This window comes from Stomoxys calcitrans, chromosome 1 (assembly GCF_963082655.1).
Source record: "Stomoxys calcitrans chromosome 1, idStoCalc2.1, whole genome shotgun sequence".
NCBI classification, from domain to species: domain Eukaryota; kingdom Metazoa; phylum Arthropoda; class Insecta; order Diptera; family Muscidae; genus Stomoxys; species Stomoxys calcitrans.
In genome coordinates this window covers 78,461,289-78,475,809 of record NC_081552.1, presented here as the reverse complement: position 1 = coordinate 78,475,809, position 14,521 = coordinate 78,461,289, and the positions used below count along the sequence as shown (strand labels likewise).

General features: G+C 40.7%; 1 protein-coding gene across 1 annotated transcript; it reads right to left on the bottom strand.

Annotated features, from left to right (window-relative positions):
* Window positions 1-6,249: 6,249 nt before the first annotated feature.
* On the bottom strand, window positions 6,250-12,446 carry LOC131996172 (uncharacterized). The gene is made up of 3 exons (XM_059365626.1): window positions 10,673-12,446; window positions 8,382-10,597; window positions 6,250-6,774 (listed from the first exon to the last, which is right to left on the bottom strand). Exons 1-3 carry the CDS (start codon window positions 12,444-12,446, stop codon window positions 6,250-6,252), a joined length of 4,515 nt encoding a protein of 1,504 aa, XP_059221609.1.
* Window positions 12,447-14,521: the final 2,075 nt, after the last annotated feature.

Below are 14,521 nucleotides of genomic sequence, written 5' to 3'. Positions count from 1 at the left end.
CGACCATGTCTCCACCGGCTTCACAACCGGCACAGACGGGGCGGCAGCGACAGCGACAGCAACGGGGGCAGCGGGGGCAACAAATGTGCCAGTTCTCGCGTTCACAGCCCCGGGGGCAACAGCAACAGGCTGACGCCCACCCACCAACGCGCCGCGACCAGCCATCGCCTCATAAGCCGACAGCTTACCCTTCATAGCCTCGTTATCCAGCATCAGCCTCATGAGTAGCTCCTCATACTGCCCAGCATACTGGATAACCCTTCTCGCCATACTCCCACTCACACCAGCCTCATATACAGCACCCACCAACGCATCCGTCACCTCCTTCATCTCCCCTACCGTGACGCCTTGCTTCCGCAACGGTGCAGCAAATACCCGCCTGCGAGCCCTACTCTCCCGCTGCTCCCCCTTCCTCGGAGTCGATGGACCCCCACCTTCACTGGCAACACCAGCACCGCCATCAACCACCGCCGCCGCACTGGCACTACCACCAGCGCCATCAACCCCACCAGCTGTCCTCCTACTACCAGATGGCAATTCACCACCACCTGCCACCACCTTCCCCCCCTTCCCAACCACCACACCAGGCGAACCCAGTTTCAGGCGCTTCCCTTCCTTGCCTCCACTGCCACTAGACAACAAGTCCACTGACTCCTTTCTCATCATCATCCCTCCAGCCCGAGCCACCGACGAATCGGTGCTAATCCCACCATCCGAGGTCCCCCCACCTCCTACACTCCCCTTCTTCCCCTTGCTCCTCTTCACCATACCAAAATTAGTATAACAAAATATTTTTCATTTTAGTAGCTATATCTAAAAATAAACCGATCTTAACCATATACGACCCAGATGTCGAAAAGCCTAACATAAGTCACTGTTTGAAATTTCAGTGATATCGGATTATAAATGCACTTCAAATGGAGATATCGGTCTATATGGCGGGTATATCCAAATCTGGACCGATTTGGACAAAATTGAGGAAGGATGTTGAAGGGCATAACACTACTCACTATGCCAAATTCCGGCGAACTCGCACAATAAATGCGCCTTTTATGGGCCCAAAACCTAAAACCGAGAGATCGGTCTATATGGCAGCTATATCCAAACCTGAACCGATCTAGGCCAAATTGAGGAATGATGTTGAAGGGCATAACACAACTCACTGTTCCAAATTTCAGCAAAATGGGGTAATAAATGTGCCTTTTATGGGCCTAAGACCCTAAATTGGAGGATCGGTCTATACAGCAGCTATATCCGAATCTGAACCGATCCGCGCAAAATTAATGGCAGATGTGGAAGGGCCTAACGCAACTCACTGTCCCAAATTTCAGCAAAATGGGGTGTTTTGTGGCTTTTATTGGCCTAAGACCCTAAATCGGCGGATCGGTCTATATGGGGACTATATCAAGATATAGTCCAATATAGCCCATCTTCGAACTTAACCGGCTTATGGGCAGAAAAGAATCTGTGCAAAGTTTTAGCTCAATATCTCTATTTTTAAAGACTGTAGCGTGATTTCAACAGACTGACGGACAGACGGACGGACATGTCTAGATCGTCTTAGATTTTTACGCTGATCAAGAATATATTATATTTACTTTATAGGGTCGGAAATGGATATTTCGATGTGTTGCAAACGGAATGGCAAAATTAATATACCTCCATCCTTCGGTGGTGGATATAAAAAAGAGCTTTCAGTGAAATGCGATGCTACGAAAAAACTATATGCATATCGCTTAACTAACAATATAACAATGTAAGTGCTTCTATCTGAATTCCACATAATCTTTATTGGACCACGAATTCGCTCGGAGGGTTTAATGCAATTCTAAAAAACTTTATTTCCGCCCGATATTCTCATGATGTCCGAATTAGGAGTGTTTACGGGTGTGAGGTGGTCCCCTAGACACTTGTCTCTGAAAAAAATATCAGCATCGTGCTCTTGTCTCAAATACCATTTATTTAAACCCCATATTGCCATTGTTTTCAGTAGAGTTTGGTTAGAGACACTTTTGAGTTAGAGACACTTGGCCACAAAATTGGTTATCAAATTAGTTTTCCAATCTCAAATACCTTTCATTTGAGCCACATATTGGCATGGTAGGCAAATTTGTAGCTTTGGGGGATTTTTGGGAAAAGAGCGGTGCTCCAAATACATGGTCCTACAGTTGGATATTCGTATTCAACTCCCACATACCTTTATTTGAGCTCTATATTGTGATGGTGAGTAAATAATTGCTGTTTGTGGTCTATTTTGAGAAAGGGGTAGACCCCTAGAAAGTTGGTCCCGAAAGTGGTTATCAATTTAATATTAGCGCCACATTGACATGGTTGGTTTATATGCCCGATTTAGGGATGTTTTGGGCAGTGGGGTGGTCCCCAAACACTAAGCCCTGAAAAAATATCAGCTATGTGTTCTATTCTCATGTATCTATATATCATTTATATATTGGCATTGGCCTCGAAATTGGATATCAAATTTGTTTTATAATCTCAAATGCCATTCATTTAAGATTTATTGCAAAAGTCAGGAAAAATGTCCGGTTTGGGGCACGGGCTCCAAAAACTATCAATATCGAGCTCCACTGTCTTGAAGAACCAAATTGTCTTGGTGAGCAATTAGTCCTATTTGCAAGCATAAGCAACTACTTCCTATTTGGGTGGTGTTAAGGGGGTGGGTTGGCCCCATAGAAACTTTTCCCGAATATTGATATCAGACTCGTGCTTAGCTCCCAAACCCCTTTCATTTGAGCCCCATATTGCTATGGTCGTAAATTTGTCCTCTTTAAGACATGTTTTTGAGGAGGCGCGGCCCCCAACACTTGGTCCCACATTTGCATATCAGATTCGTATTTTACACTCAAATAGCTTTTATTTAAGCCCCACATTGTCATGGTCAAAAAATAAGTCATGTTTTGGGGAAGGGGTGGACCCCCAGAAACTTGGTCCCACATTTGGATATCAAATTCGTATTCTACTCGTAAATAACTTTCATTTGAGTCCCATACTGCCGATTTAGGGGTGTTTTGGGGGTTGGGGTGGTCCCCCAAACACTTGGTTCGACAATTGGATATCAGATACATTTTCTAATCTTCAATGCCTTTTATTTGAGTCCCATATTGTCGTGATTGGTCTATATATATATATATATATATATTGTAGGTTTTGGGGGTGGGGCGCCTCCCCCTATGTAACCGATCCGAAATTTGGATACCAAATTATTGTTTTTAGGTTATTATAAGAGAGTACACAAAATTTCGCTAAAATCGCACACACCATCTCCGAGATCTGGCGTTTCTAAAAATTAGGGTGAGGGGGAGGGTCCACTCCTCCTTCAGATACCAACAAATTTAGGATCCTTTTCACAACGGGATCATTATGCACCATCTGTGAACATTTCAAGAAAATCGGTTCAGCCGTTTTTGAGTCTATAAGGAACACACAAACAAACAAACTGACAAACAAACACAAATTGATTGTTATATGTAAGACTAGCTGGACCGGGCCCGCTCCGCTGCGCCTTCTTTTACTTTATGTGGAACAAAAGTTTCCTTGGAATATTTATTTTCGACAATTAAAGTGCTTTTAGTGAAATACCATGCTACAAAAATAGTATATCGGTTGACTAACAGTTTAACAATATAAGTGCCTTTATCTGAATCCCATATGATCTTTGTTGGTCTACGAATATAAGTTTGGATGTAAGGTGTACTCCATTCTATTGTATTTAAGCCCGACATTTAGGGGTGTTTTCGGGGGTGAGGTGGTCCCCCAGACACTTGGCCCTGAAAAAAATATCAGTATCGTGCTCTTCTCTCAAATACCACTTATTTAAACTCATTTTGCAATTGGTTTTGAGGTGAGTTTACAGGATGAGGCGTCCACTAAGATTGGTTATTAAATTTGTTTTCTGACATCAAATACCTTTCACATATTGGAATGGGCGACAAATTTTTACCCCTTGGGGGTGTTTTGGGAAAGGGGTGAAAGGGGTGAGCAAAACACGTCGTGCAAAATTTCAGCCAAATCGGATAGGAATTGCGCACTCTAGACGCTCAAGAAATCAAGACCGCAGATAGGTTTATATGACAGCTATATCAGGTTATAGACCGATTTCAACCATACTCAACACAGTTACTGGAAGCCATAATAAAGCACCTCATGCAAAATTTCAGCCAAATCTGATAAGAATTGTGCCCTGTAGCGGCTCAAGGAGTCAAGATCGCATATCGGTTTATATGGCAGCTATATCAAAACGAGGACCGGTATAGCCAATTTACAATCCCTACCGACCTATACTAATAAGAAGTATTTGTGCAAAATTTCAAGCGGCTAGCTTTACTCTTTCGAAAGTTATCGTGCTTTCGACGGACGGACGGAAGGACAGATCTAAAATCTAAGATTTTTCTAATTTTTGTGAATTTTTAAATACAAAAAATTTATAAATATTCTAAAAATTTTTTAATAAATTTTAGTAATTTTTTTATATTAAAAATATATAGAATTTTACAAAAATTAGGGGTATCTCAAATATATATTTTACACGGCTAGATCGACATAAAATATCACGACGATCAAGAATATATTTATACTTTATGGGGTCTCAGACGAATATTTCGAGTCCAATCGTTCTCTCTATTTTACTTCTTGAGCCCCCAAAGGGCGCAATTCTTATTCGAATTGGCTGACATTTTACACAGGTCTCCAACGTATAATTTAATTGTGGTCCAAACCGGACCATATCTTGATATCGCTCTAATAGCAGAGCAAATCTTTTCTTATATCCTTTTTTGTCTAAGAAGAGATGCCGGGAAAAGAACTCGACAAATGCGATCCATGGTGGAGGGTATACAAGATTCGGCCCGTCCGAACTTAGCACGCTTTTACATGTTATATATAAGAAATTAGAATCGGAAATGAATATTTCGATATATTGCAAACGGAATGACAAAATGAATATACCCCCATCTTTCGGTGGTGGGTATAAAAACGAATAAAGATATCTTAGTTATTCTTTTTGAATTTTGCAGATAAAATTGTCCTTAAAAAAATAAAAATAATAATAATTCTTCCCGATTTTTTTACAAAAATTTCCAAAATACCCCTGTCGGGAGAAGGTGGTTTTAAAAACGGATTTTTTTTTTGTAAATTTGCTGTTGAGGCTACAAATTGGAAGGTACAAATTATTTTTGAATAGGTTTAGAGGACATCTGGTGTAAACGCGTGCTAAGTTCGGCCGGGCCAAGTCTAAGAAACCCACCACCATGGATTCTGATAAAAATTTTACACAAAATAAATCAAGTTGAAGGCATTATATTATCCTACATACCAAACTTCTGTCAAACCAGCAAAAATTAAAGCTTCTAGGAACCGAATAAGGATGATATGGAGACCGGTTTATATGGATGCTATATCAGGTTATAGACCGATTTGGACCGTACATGGAACAGTTTTTGAAAGTCATAACAGAACACTCAATTTCAGCCAAATCGGACAAAAATTGCGGCATCCAGTGGCTCAAGAAGTCAAATCGATAAATCGATTTATATGGGAGCTATTTCAGGTTATCGACTGATTTGGACGTTATTTGGCACAGTTGTTGAAAGTCTTAACAGAGCACCGCATGTAAAATTTCAGCCAAATCGGACAAAAATTGCGGCTTGAAAGTGTTCAAGAAATCAAATCGGGAGATCGGTTGATATGGAGCTATATCAGTGAATATATGTAGGATGTTGGATCTCTTTGGGGGGTGAAGAAATGGAACTAAAATCACAGCACGACCATAAGCAACTGAAGCGAAATAACTTCTTGCAATTAAATCTCGAGGAGAGATGGTCATGCAAGAAGTCGAAGACAATATTGGAGTTACGAATTATCCACAAGCGGGAAATCTTGGAGGAAAGGAAACTCTTACCAATGTTCTTGTGTTCGAGGTTGAATCCAAAGTGAACATTTTATTTATAATATTCTTAAAGGCTAAGATAGGTGATAGTGTAAATATGGCACTTAACGATACATTTGAACGCCCTCTGCATTTCAATCTAATGAGGGTTATAGTTATAAAATCGTATAGGCTTCTTCTACGTTAACATTCCGGGCCCCTTGATGGGTACCATCAAATAAGAAATTAATTCATCGAACTTGCATAAAAAATCATAATTCATAATTCGGATTTTTGCGGTATTCGAACAGATTAATACATAATGATTATAAAGTTGTTTGCTGGGTATTTCTTTGCTAATGTTTACTTTATGCTGCACAAGTGCCAGATACTAGCCATCCGAGTGTTGAGTTTTGCGCCATTAAAGATCCCTCGCCGGTGGGTATGACACCGCTGAGTATGAGCTTAGGGTAGATGTCCGCCCCGAGGACTATTGAAATCGGGTTACTTTCAAGAAAGTCGGGGTCTGCCAGTACCAAGTTAAGAAATTTTTCTTTGAATGCCATTGACAACGTTGAGATGGGTGTTACCATGGAGATTCGGTTATCAACACGAGCGCACATTGAAATCTTGGTGGTGTTTCCAGAATGAGCCCGAAAAACAATTTGGCACATTTCCGACTCTCCCATGCGGCTGGTCAGTAAGTGGTGTTTTGTCACAATGGCTTTTGCAATACGGCTTACAGCAGAACCCGTATCGATAAGTGCCCTTACTGGATATAAGCGGTTTTTCCATGCAATTTTAATGATAGCCGTGGGTAGTACAGTAATTCTTTGATGTGGTAGCATAGCGTGCGTTGGATGAGATGTTGAAGCATGTTCGGAGCGACTGTACTGTTGGGAACCGCGGTGGTGTAAAAGAGTATGGTGTTGGCGCTTGCATATATGACATCCAGAGCGGCTTAAGCATTTACCTCGTGAGTGTTTATGAGCCAGACAATTAAGGCAATATTTGAAACGGTGGACGACTTTCCTCCGCTGATGGACATCCATATTGAGAAATCTGCTGCAACTACGTAAGGGATGAACTCTTTTACACACGTGGCATCGGTAGATTTTTTTTGGTTTCATTGGATCTTCTGGGGTGATGGAACGGTTTTGAATTATTCTTGGCATGCTGTACATAAGTATTAAAATCGTAAGATAAACAAAAACAAATATGTATATATAGATCACTCAGTGGGAAGCAAAACCAGTTTAACGATTGGACGGGTGACTGTTCCCTTCTGCGTATAAATATCTGCGACTCGAGTTCTATTATCTTTCCCTGGGTAAAGATGGATTACTCTACCTAATCTCCACTCATTTGGAGGCTGGTTTTCTTCCTTAATAATGACTACTGAGTCTATTTTAATTTCCTTTTTAGGATGCTGCCACTTATAGCGCTTGTGTAATTCTTTTAAATACTCCATTTTCCAGCGTTGGCAGAAATGGTGTTGCTGAACCTTAACGCGTTGCCATCGATTAACAACCGATTCTGGGTCTATGTCAAAGGTAGGCTCCGGTAATGCAAGAATCGGACCCCCGGTCAGAAAATGTCCTGGAGTAAGAGGGTTAAGATCCGTGGAGTCTTCGGACATGGTGGAAATTGGTCGTGAGTTAAGACACGCTTCGATTTTTGAAAGAAGTGTGGAAAACTCTTCGAAGGTGTAGTTAAAGTTATTTGAGACCCTTTTGAAGTGGGTCTTGAAACTTTTCACTCCAGCTTCCCAAAGACCTCCCATATGGGGGGCTCCAGGAGGGATAAAGTGCCAGGACAGATTTTGGTGCACATATTTGGATTGGACGTTGGATTTGGCAGCTACTAAGAACTGTTTTTCAATTTGTTTGGATGCACCTTGAAAGTTGGTTCCATTATCGGAATAAACGTGCAAAGGGCACCCTCGTCTTGAAATGAACCGATCAAAGGCGGCAAGGAAGGCGTCAGTGGATAAGGAAGATACTGCTTCCAAATGAATTGCTTTCGTTGCGAAGCAAACAAAAACGCAGGTGTTACCTTTCGTTGTTTTGACTCCTCTCCCGCTGAAACTTCTAATATCGAAGGGCCCAGCAAAATCGATGCCCGTACAGTGAAACGGTCGCCGAAGCAGGGTCCTTTCTGGGGGTAGAGCGGCCATAAGCTGAGTTTGGACTTTCTTCTTGTGGACAATACATTCTTTGCATTTATGAATAAGGCTCTTTATTAAATTTTTTAGTTTTGGTATCCAATATTGAAGGCGAATTAAATTTAGCACTAGCTGATTGCCCCCGTGCAAGGAGATTTTGTGGGTAAAACAAACCAGTAAACGGCTGAACTGGCAATTGTATGGCAATATAATTGGATACCTTTCATCATAGCTTAAAGACGGCGAATAAGCGAGCCGGCCGAATGCCCTTATTATCCCGTCTTTGTCCAAGAAAGGATTGAGGCTAATAATCTTGCATGTCTTAGGAATGTCTACCTTTTTCTCTATAGCTTTAAAAATCTCAGGAAAGTGTCTGGTTTGAGCTAAGGTTATAAGACGTCTTTTCACATGAGTCACTTCTGAGGCAGTCAAAAGTGTTGAAGTAAATTGTTTGCACTGCCGGTGATTTGGATGTGTCCGATGGAAAAAACGAAAAATGTAACAGAGAACCTGAATTGCCCTATTAAAAGAGGAAAAACGTTCCAGAAGATCAGGTTCTTCTGGCAGTATGGAAATATGGGCAGCTATTGGTTTCTGTTCCAGTTGTGTATCCATGGCGGTATCTGAGGTTACGGGCCAAAATTCTGGCGATAACTGCAGCCATTGCGGTCCATTCCACCAAAGGTTGCAGGCGACTAGATCTTCGGGGTAGACTCCCCTACTAACTAAATCTGCTGGATTCGATTCAGACTCAACGTGGAACCAATTGTCGATTCCAACTAGTTCGGTAATTGTAGATACTCGGTTCGCTACAAACACTTTCCAATAACATGAAGGCTTTCGAAGCCATGCCAGGACTATAGTAGAGTCTGTCCACTTGTATATTTCATAGCTTGGAAGGTGCATGGATGGAATGACAGAATCAACTAACTCAGCTAAAAGTGTGGCTCCGCAGAGTTCCAGACGGGGTATGGAAAGCGTATTGACTGGAGCAACTTTGGACTTGGAGGTTAATAGTGCTACATAAACGGAGTCGTCCTCCAGAAGAATTCTGGTGTATATCACTGTCGCATATGCATTCTCCGATGCATCGCAGAAGGCATGGAACTGAACATGACAGGAAGGGGAATATGAGAGCCATCTCGGTAATTGAATGGTGTCTATCAATGAATAACTGCTAAGGAAACGTTTCCAGTCATGCAGCCAATCGGAATTAATGGATTCGTCCCAACCAACATTAGACAACCAAATTTTTCGCATGAGTATCTTGGTCAGGACTATAATGGGGGCTAGCCAGCCTGCTGGATCGAAGATTTTAGAAATCTCCGATAACACTTCCCTTTTTGTATAGGATAATTTGTCTGAAATTGCGTTGCACCTGAAGAAGAAATTATCTGACTTGGCGTTCCATCTGATACCAAGTGTTTTAGTGTGGCTACTATCGTCGAAGCTTAAAAAGTCCTCTTTCAGAAGATGATCTTTCGGTAAACCCGCAAGGATCTCAATACAATTGGATGCCCACTTACGCAGAGGAAAATGTGCCGAACTCATCGCGATAATCAACTGTGTCCTTGCGGAGAGAGCGTCAGGAATATGATGGCTCCCAGCTATAACATCATCAACATACATGGAATCCCTAATAATTTCACTGGCAATGGGAAGGGACCTCTCGGACTCTTCCGCCAATTGTAGGAGGGTTCTTATTGCCAGATAAGGAGCTGCGTTGACGCCAAATGTTACTGTCGTTAACTCATAATCAGATATTTCCTCACACGGATCCCTGCGAAATAGAATTCTTTGGTAGCAAGTGTCTTTGGGATGGACTTTAATTTGCCGATACATCTTCTGAATGTCAGCACAAAAGACGAAGCGATAAAAGCGCCACCTAAGAAGAAGCAGGACCAGATCATTCTGTAATGCAGGTCCAGTGTGAAGGATATCGTTCAAGGATACTCCGGAGGAAGTCGGACAGGAGGCATTAAATACCACTCGAACTTTCGTGGTGGTGCTCTCCGGTTTAACGACTGAATGATGTGGAAGGTAATAGTGCTGCGGATAATTTTGATGAATGGGAGCTGGAACGCTTTTCATGTGCCCTAAATCCAGGTATTCTTCGACTACGGCATCGTACTCATTTTTTCGCTCCAGATTCTTCAATAAGCGAGACTCATTCCGCAAGAACTGTGCCTTTGCAATGGTCCTGGACTGTCCCAATTGCATTGTTGAATTCAAAATTGTGTGTTTGAAGGGAAGGCCAACTGTGAATCTGCCACTTTCATCCCTAGTTGTGGTTTCCTTATACAGTTTCTCGCAAAACTCATCGTCTTCGGACAGATGCTGCTTTCGAGGAAGATTCTCCACCTCCCAAAAACGTCTTAGCGTTTTTTCCAAACTTTTTTCAGAAAGAAATGAAACTAGAGATGAAAAAGAGGAAATATTCTCCGTATTTTGGACTGAACCGGACACAATCCAGCCAAAAATAGTCTCTTGAGCAACCAGCGACCCACAAATATCACGTTTTACTCCATCAAGCAATATATTGTTAAAAAGGTCTGCACCAAGTAAAAGGTCAATACGAGAGCTTTGAAAAAATTGAGGATCTGCGAGTTGTATTTTCGGAAACTCACTTAATATTGAAGGATTGATCGATCTAGAGGGAAGGTCTCTTGAAAGTTGGGGAATTACTAACGCAGTTACGTTCATCTCCAGTTGAGAATCGAAACGCGGACTTATTGTAAATTTTGCCAGTTTCCTAACGGTGGCTGAAGGAACGCCGTTAAGGCCCGTAATTTCAGCATCAATGCGTTGAAATGGAATTTTAAGCGTATGGAATATCTTCTCAGACAGAAAAGTTCCTTGTGAACCTGAGTCTATTAAAGCCCGAACGATGTATGTCAACCCTGAATGCCTGATTTGAACCAACGCTGTACCTAAAAGGACATTGCGGGTGTGCGAGGCAAAGCATGACTGAACACTGTTTAAAGAGGTCGGAGAACATGCTACGGATTCTGAAACAGCGTTATAGGTTTCAGTTGGGTTAAGAGAAGTGGACTGTATGATGGATGTATCTGGGTCAAAATCCGTTAGCACAGCATGCGCATTAGTGTTAGGATATTGCGCAACTTGAATGGTTGCATCACGGTGAAGTAGCGTGTTGTGTCGTTTCTTACATGTAAAGCAGTTGTGTGAGCTTTTACACTCCTTTACACTATGGCCACCAGCAAAGCAATTCAAACACAAATTCAATTTCCTGATGCACGATAATCTCTCCTCTGGACACATCTGAATAAATTTTGGGCATTTGCGGATAATGTGAGTCTCTAAACTGCATAGGTTACAAAGATGTTTCGCTGGGGTAGCAGAAACGTTAGTGTGGTTGGAGTTAATTTGTTTCGAAACGTTTTGACTGGATTTTCTCAAACCAGTTTGTCTAGAATCGTGTGAGGACGACTGGCAATTGATTTCAGAAATAGTCTCAAGAGTCTGAAACCTACTGGAAAGAAAATTATTTAAATCGGACCAGTTGGAAATGTCCTTTTTGTTTTGTATTGAATGTTCCCACAAGGAAAGAGTTGTGCGGGGCAATTTTGTCGAACAGATATAAACAAAGATTGGATCCCAACTCGAGATATCAATATGGTACATCTGTAGTGATGAGATACAAGAATTGATGTCTCTCTGTAAGCATTTTATATCCTCGCCATTTTCGGATTTGACTGGGGAGAGATTAAACAAAACGCGCAGCTGGCTATGAACTAGCATTCGCTTGTTCTCAAATCTATCTACAAGATTTGCCCAAGCCGTGTCGAAACCACTGTTCGTCAAAGGACCTTTCATCACGATGTCATGAGCTTCACCTTCCGTTTTCTTCATTAAATAAAAAAGCTTTTGGACGTTAGATAGGCTGGAGTTATTGACATAAATTGCCGAGAACATGTCTCGAAAGGAAGGCCAGGACTTATAGTCCCCACAAAACGTTTCAGTATCACACGCAGGCAGATGGAAATTGGAGTGTGGTGTGATTGAAAAGGGTGAGGGAGGTAATGAAGAAGTGTTCCGGCCACGGTCATGTATTCCAGCGCTGATTTTTGATACTATCTTAACATACGTTTCGTATGATGCATGATAACGTGCATTAATGCTTTCCATATGAGTCTCGTCGCTGACGTCGCTAGAGGATAATGGATCTGTCCCATCTTTGCCCTTTTTCTTGGCCTTTTGGTCCACTTCGTCTACACATTTCTCGTAAAGAGACTTAACTGAGCCCCAAATGGACCTGAGCTCCTCTCGATGAACCTCGAGAGCAAAAACTGAAGAGTTCTCTATGGACGCATCGGTAAGCTCCTGTTCGAAGTGAACGAGCTTTATATTAGCGCGTATAAATCGGTCCAGTGTACTCATGGCTTGGTCGTGAGATCTGTGCAACAATCTCTTACAAAATTCGCTATATATTTCTCTGAACTTCAATGTCGTTATTCGGAGAGGTGTAGTAGACACTTATTTATTTGGAAAATAGGAAAAAAAAATAAATAAAAACCAATTGGAAACCAAAACAAATGGATAGGAATCAATCACAAATATTGATCAAGCGTTGATGTATGCGTTAAATTCGTTTGAATTGTCTGAAATGTCTTAAAAAGGGGGGAAAACACTGTAAATTTTAGAGACGGCTGTCAAAGACTATTTTATTTCAAAAGCATAAAATCTGAATCGGAATTCTTAAGATTACACAAGTATCTCTTTGCATTTCTATATATTAAAAACAAAAAAAAAAAAAACTCCCAGTTTCGGTCGAGAGTACTCGCAGTCAGAATAAAATAGAACATCAGTGCTGCAGACAGCCTAATAATGAGTGGATAGCAAATACACTAGAAAAGCAAATCAAATCGATGCGGGTGAGATGATTGAAACAAATGGAACTTGAAACAACTTGAGAGTACTCTACTAGGCTGGACTGCTGGTAAAGCATATATGGATAAAACTCACTGGAAATTGCTCGTTACTTTCATTACTCTTTGTCTTTCTTCTCATTTGAATTCATCGGCAAGCAATAAATAACGAAATATGGATAACAAAGGAGGAGAAAAAAAAAAAAAAAAAGAAATATGTATATACATATGTTCTGTACGTACGTTATGTATGTAACGGCCTCAGCTTCATATAAGGCTTATATAAACTTTGTACAGTTGAGGGCTATGAGGTTTTACATAGGAGATTATCCATTTCTTCGCCTATATACATATATAAAATTTCAGCACATGTCTCAGAAGAGGTTATGTATTCCAAATATCTTTTTCTTTTCTTCCTTTTTTTTTGAATTTTGACACTCAATTGGAAGCCTATAGTTTCACTAAAGATTCTGAATCTTTTCTTTCTCTTCGAAAAAATATCAGCGGATAAAATTTGTTCACTTTTGGATTTCCAAGAAATGTTTATCGCGGTATCGTGTTAATTTCTTTTTTTTTTTTTTTTGGTAGACGGCCTAACCTCTAAATATGCGACCAACACTTAAAATACTCTCATCTACTTATGTATAAGAAAATCACGATTTAATATTAAAAACCACGTCTCACAATTAATAATTAAATGGATTTTTAAAGAAAAACAATAACGCCAGTCATTTTGCTACAAAAGTTCACGTTCTTAGCTTCTTCTTCTCCCGGTTAATCGCACTGTCACTTTATTAGTTCGTTAGAAACTAAAACTGGTTATGCAAAAACGAGTGTTCATACCCAATATGGAAATAATGCGAACCTGGATGATGGAAATGGATGATGGAAATGGAGGAATGATCCGAGAATGATTTTGTTGCGAGGAATGACTTAGTTGTTGCAATGATCGCTGTTGTGTAATTGAGTACCCAGTACAGAAATCCGGCTCGATGGGACCAAATGAATATATGTAGGATGTTGGATCTCTTTGGGGGGTGAAGAAATGGAACTAAAATCACAGCACGACCATAAGCAACTGAAGCGAAATAACTTCTTGCAATTAAATCTCGAGGAGAGATGGTCATGCAAGAAGTCGAAGACAATATTGGAGTTACGAATTATCCACAAGCGGGAAATCTTGGAGGAAAGGAAACTCTTACCAATGTTCTTGTGTTCGAGGTTGAATCCAAAGTGAACATTTTATTTATAATATTCTTAAAGGCTAAGATAGGTGATAGTGTAAATATGGCACTTAACGATACATTTGAACGCCCTCTGCATTTCAATCTAATGAGGGTTATAGTTATAAAATCGTATAGGCTTCTTCTACGTTAACAATCAGGTTAAAGACCGATTTAGACCGTACATGCATGGGTTTAGAGGACATATGTAGTAAAAACAAGTAAAAGCGTGCTAACTTTGGCCGAATCTTGGGAACTCACCACCATGGATTCTGATAAAAATTTATGCAAAATAAATCTAGTTGAAGGGCATTATTTTATACTACATATCAAACTTCAGTCAAACCAGAGCTATATCAGGTTC

Excerpts from the sequence above, each read along its gene's own strand:
- LOC131996172 (XM_059365626.1), bottom strand. The coding sequence starts at position 12,446 with ATGAGTACACTGGACCGATTTATACGCGCTAATATAAAGCTCGTTCAC. Across the intron at positions 10,598-10,672 it reads GATCAATCCTTCAATATTAA|ACCTTTTTAACAATATATTG; the intron begins GTGAGTTTCCGA and ends TACTTGGTGCAG. Across the intron at positions 6,775-8,381 it reads TTAAAGCTATAGAGAAAAAG|TACAGTCGCTCCGAACATGC; the intron begins GTAGACATTCCT and ends GGTTCCCAACAG.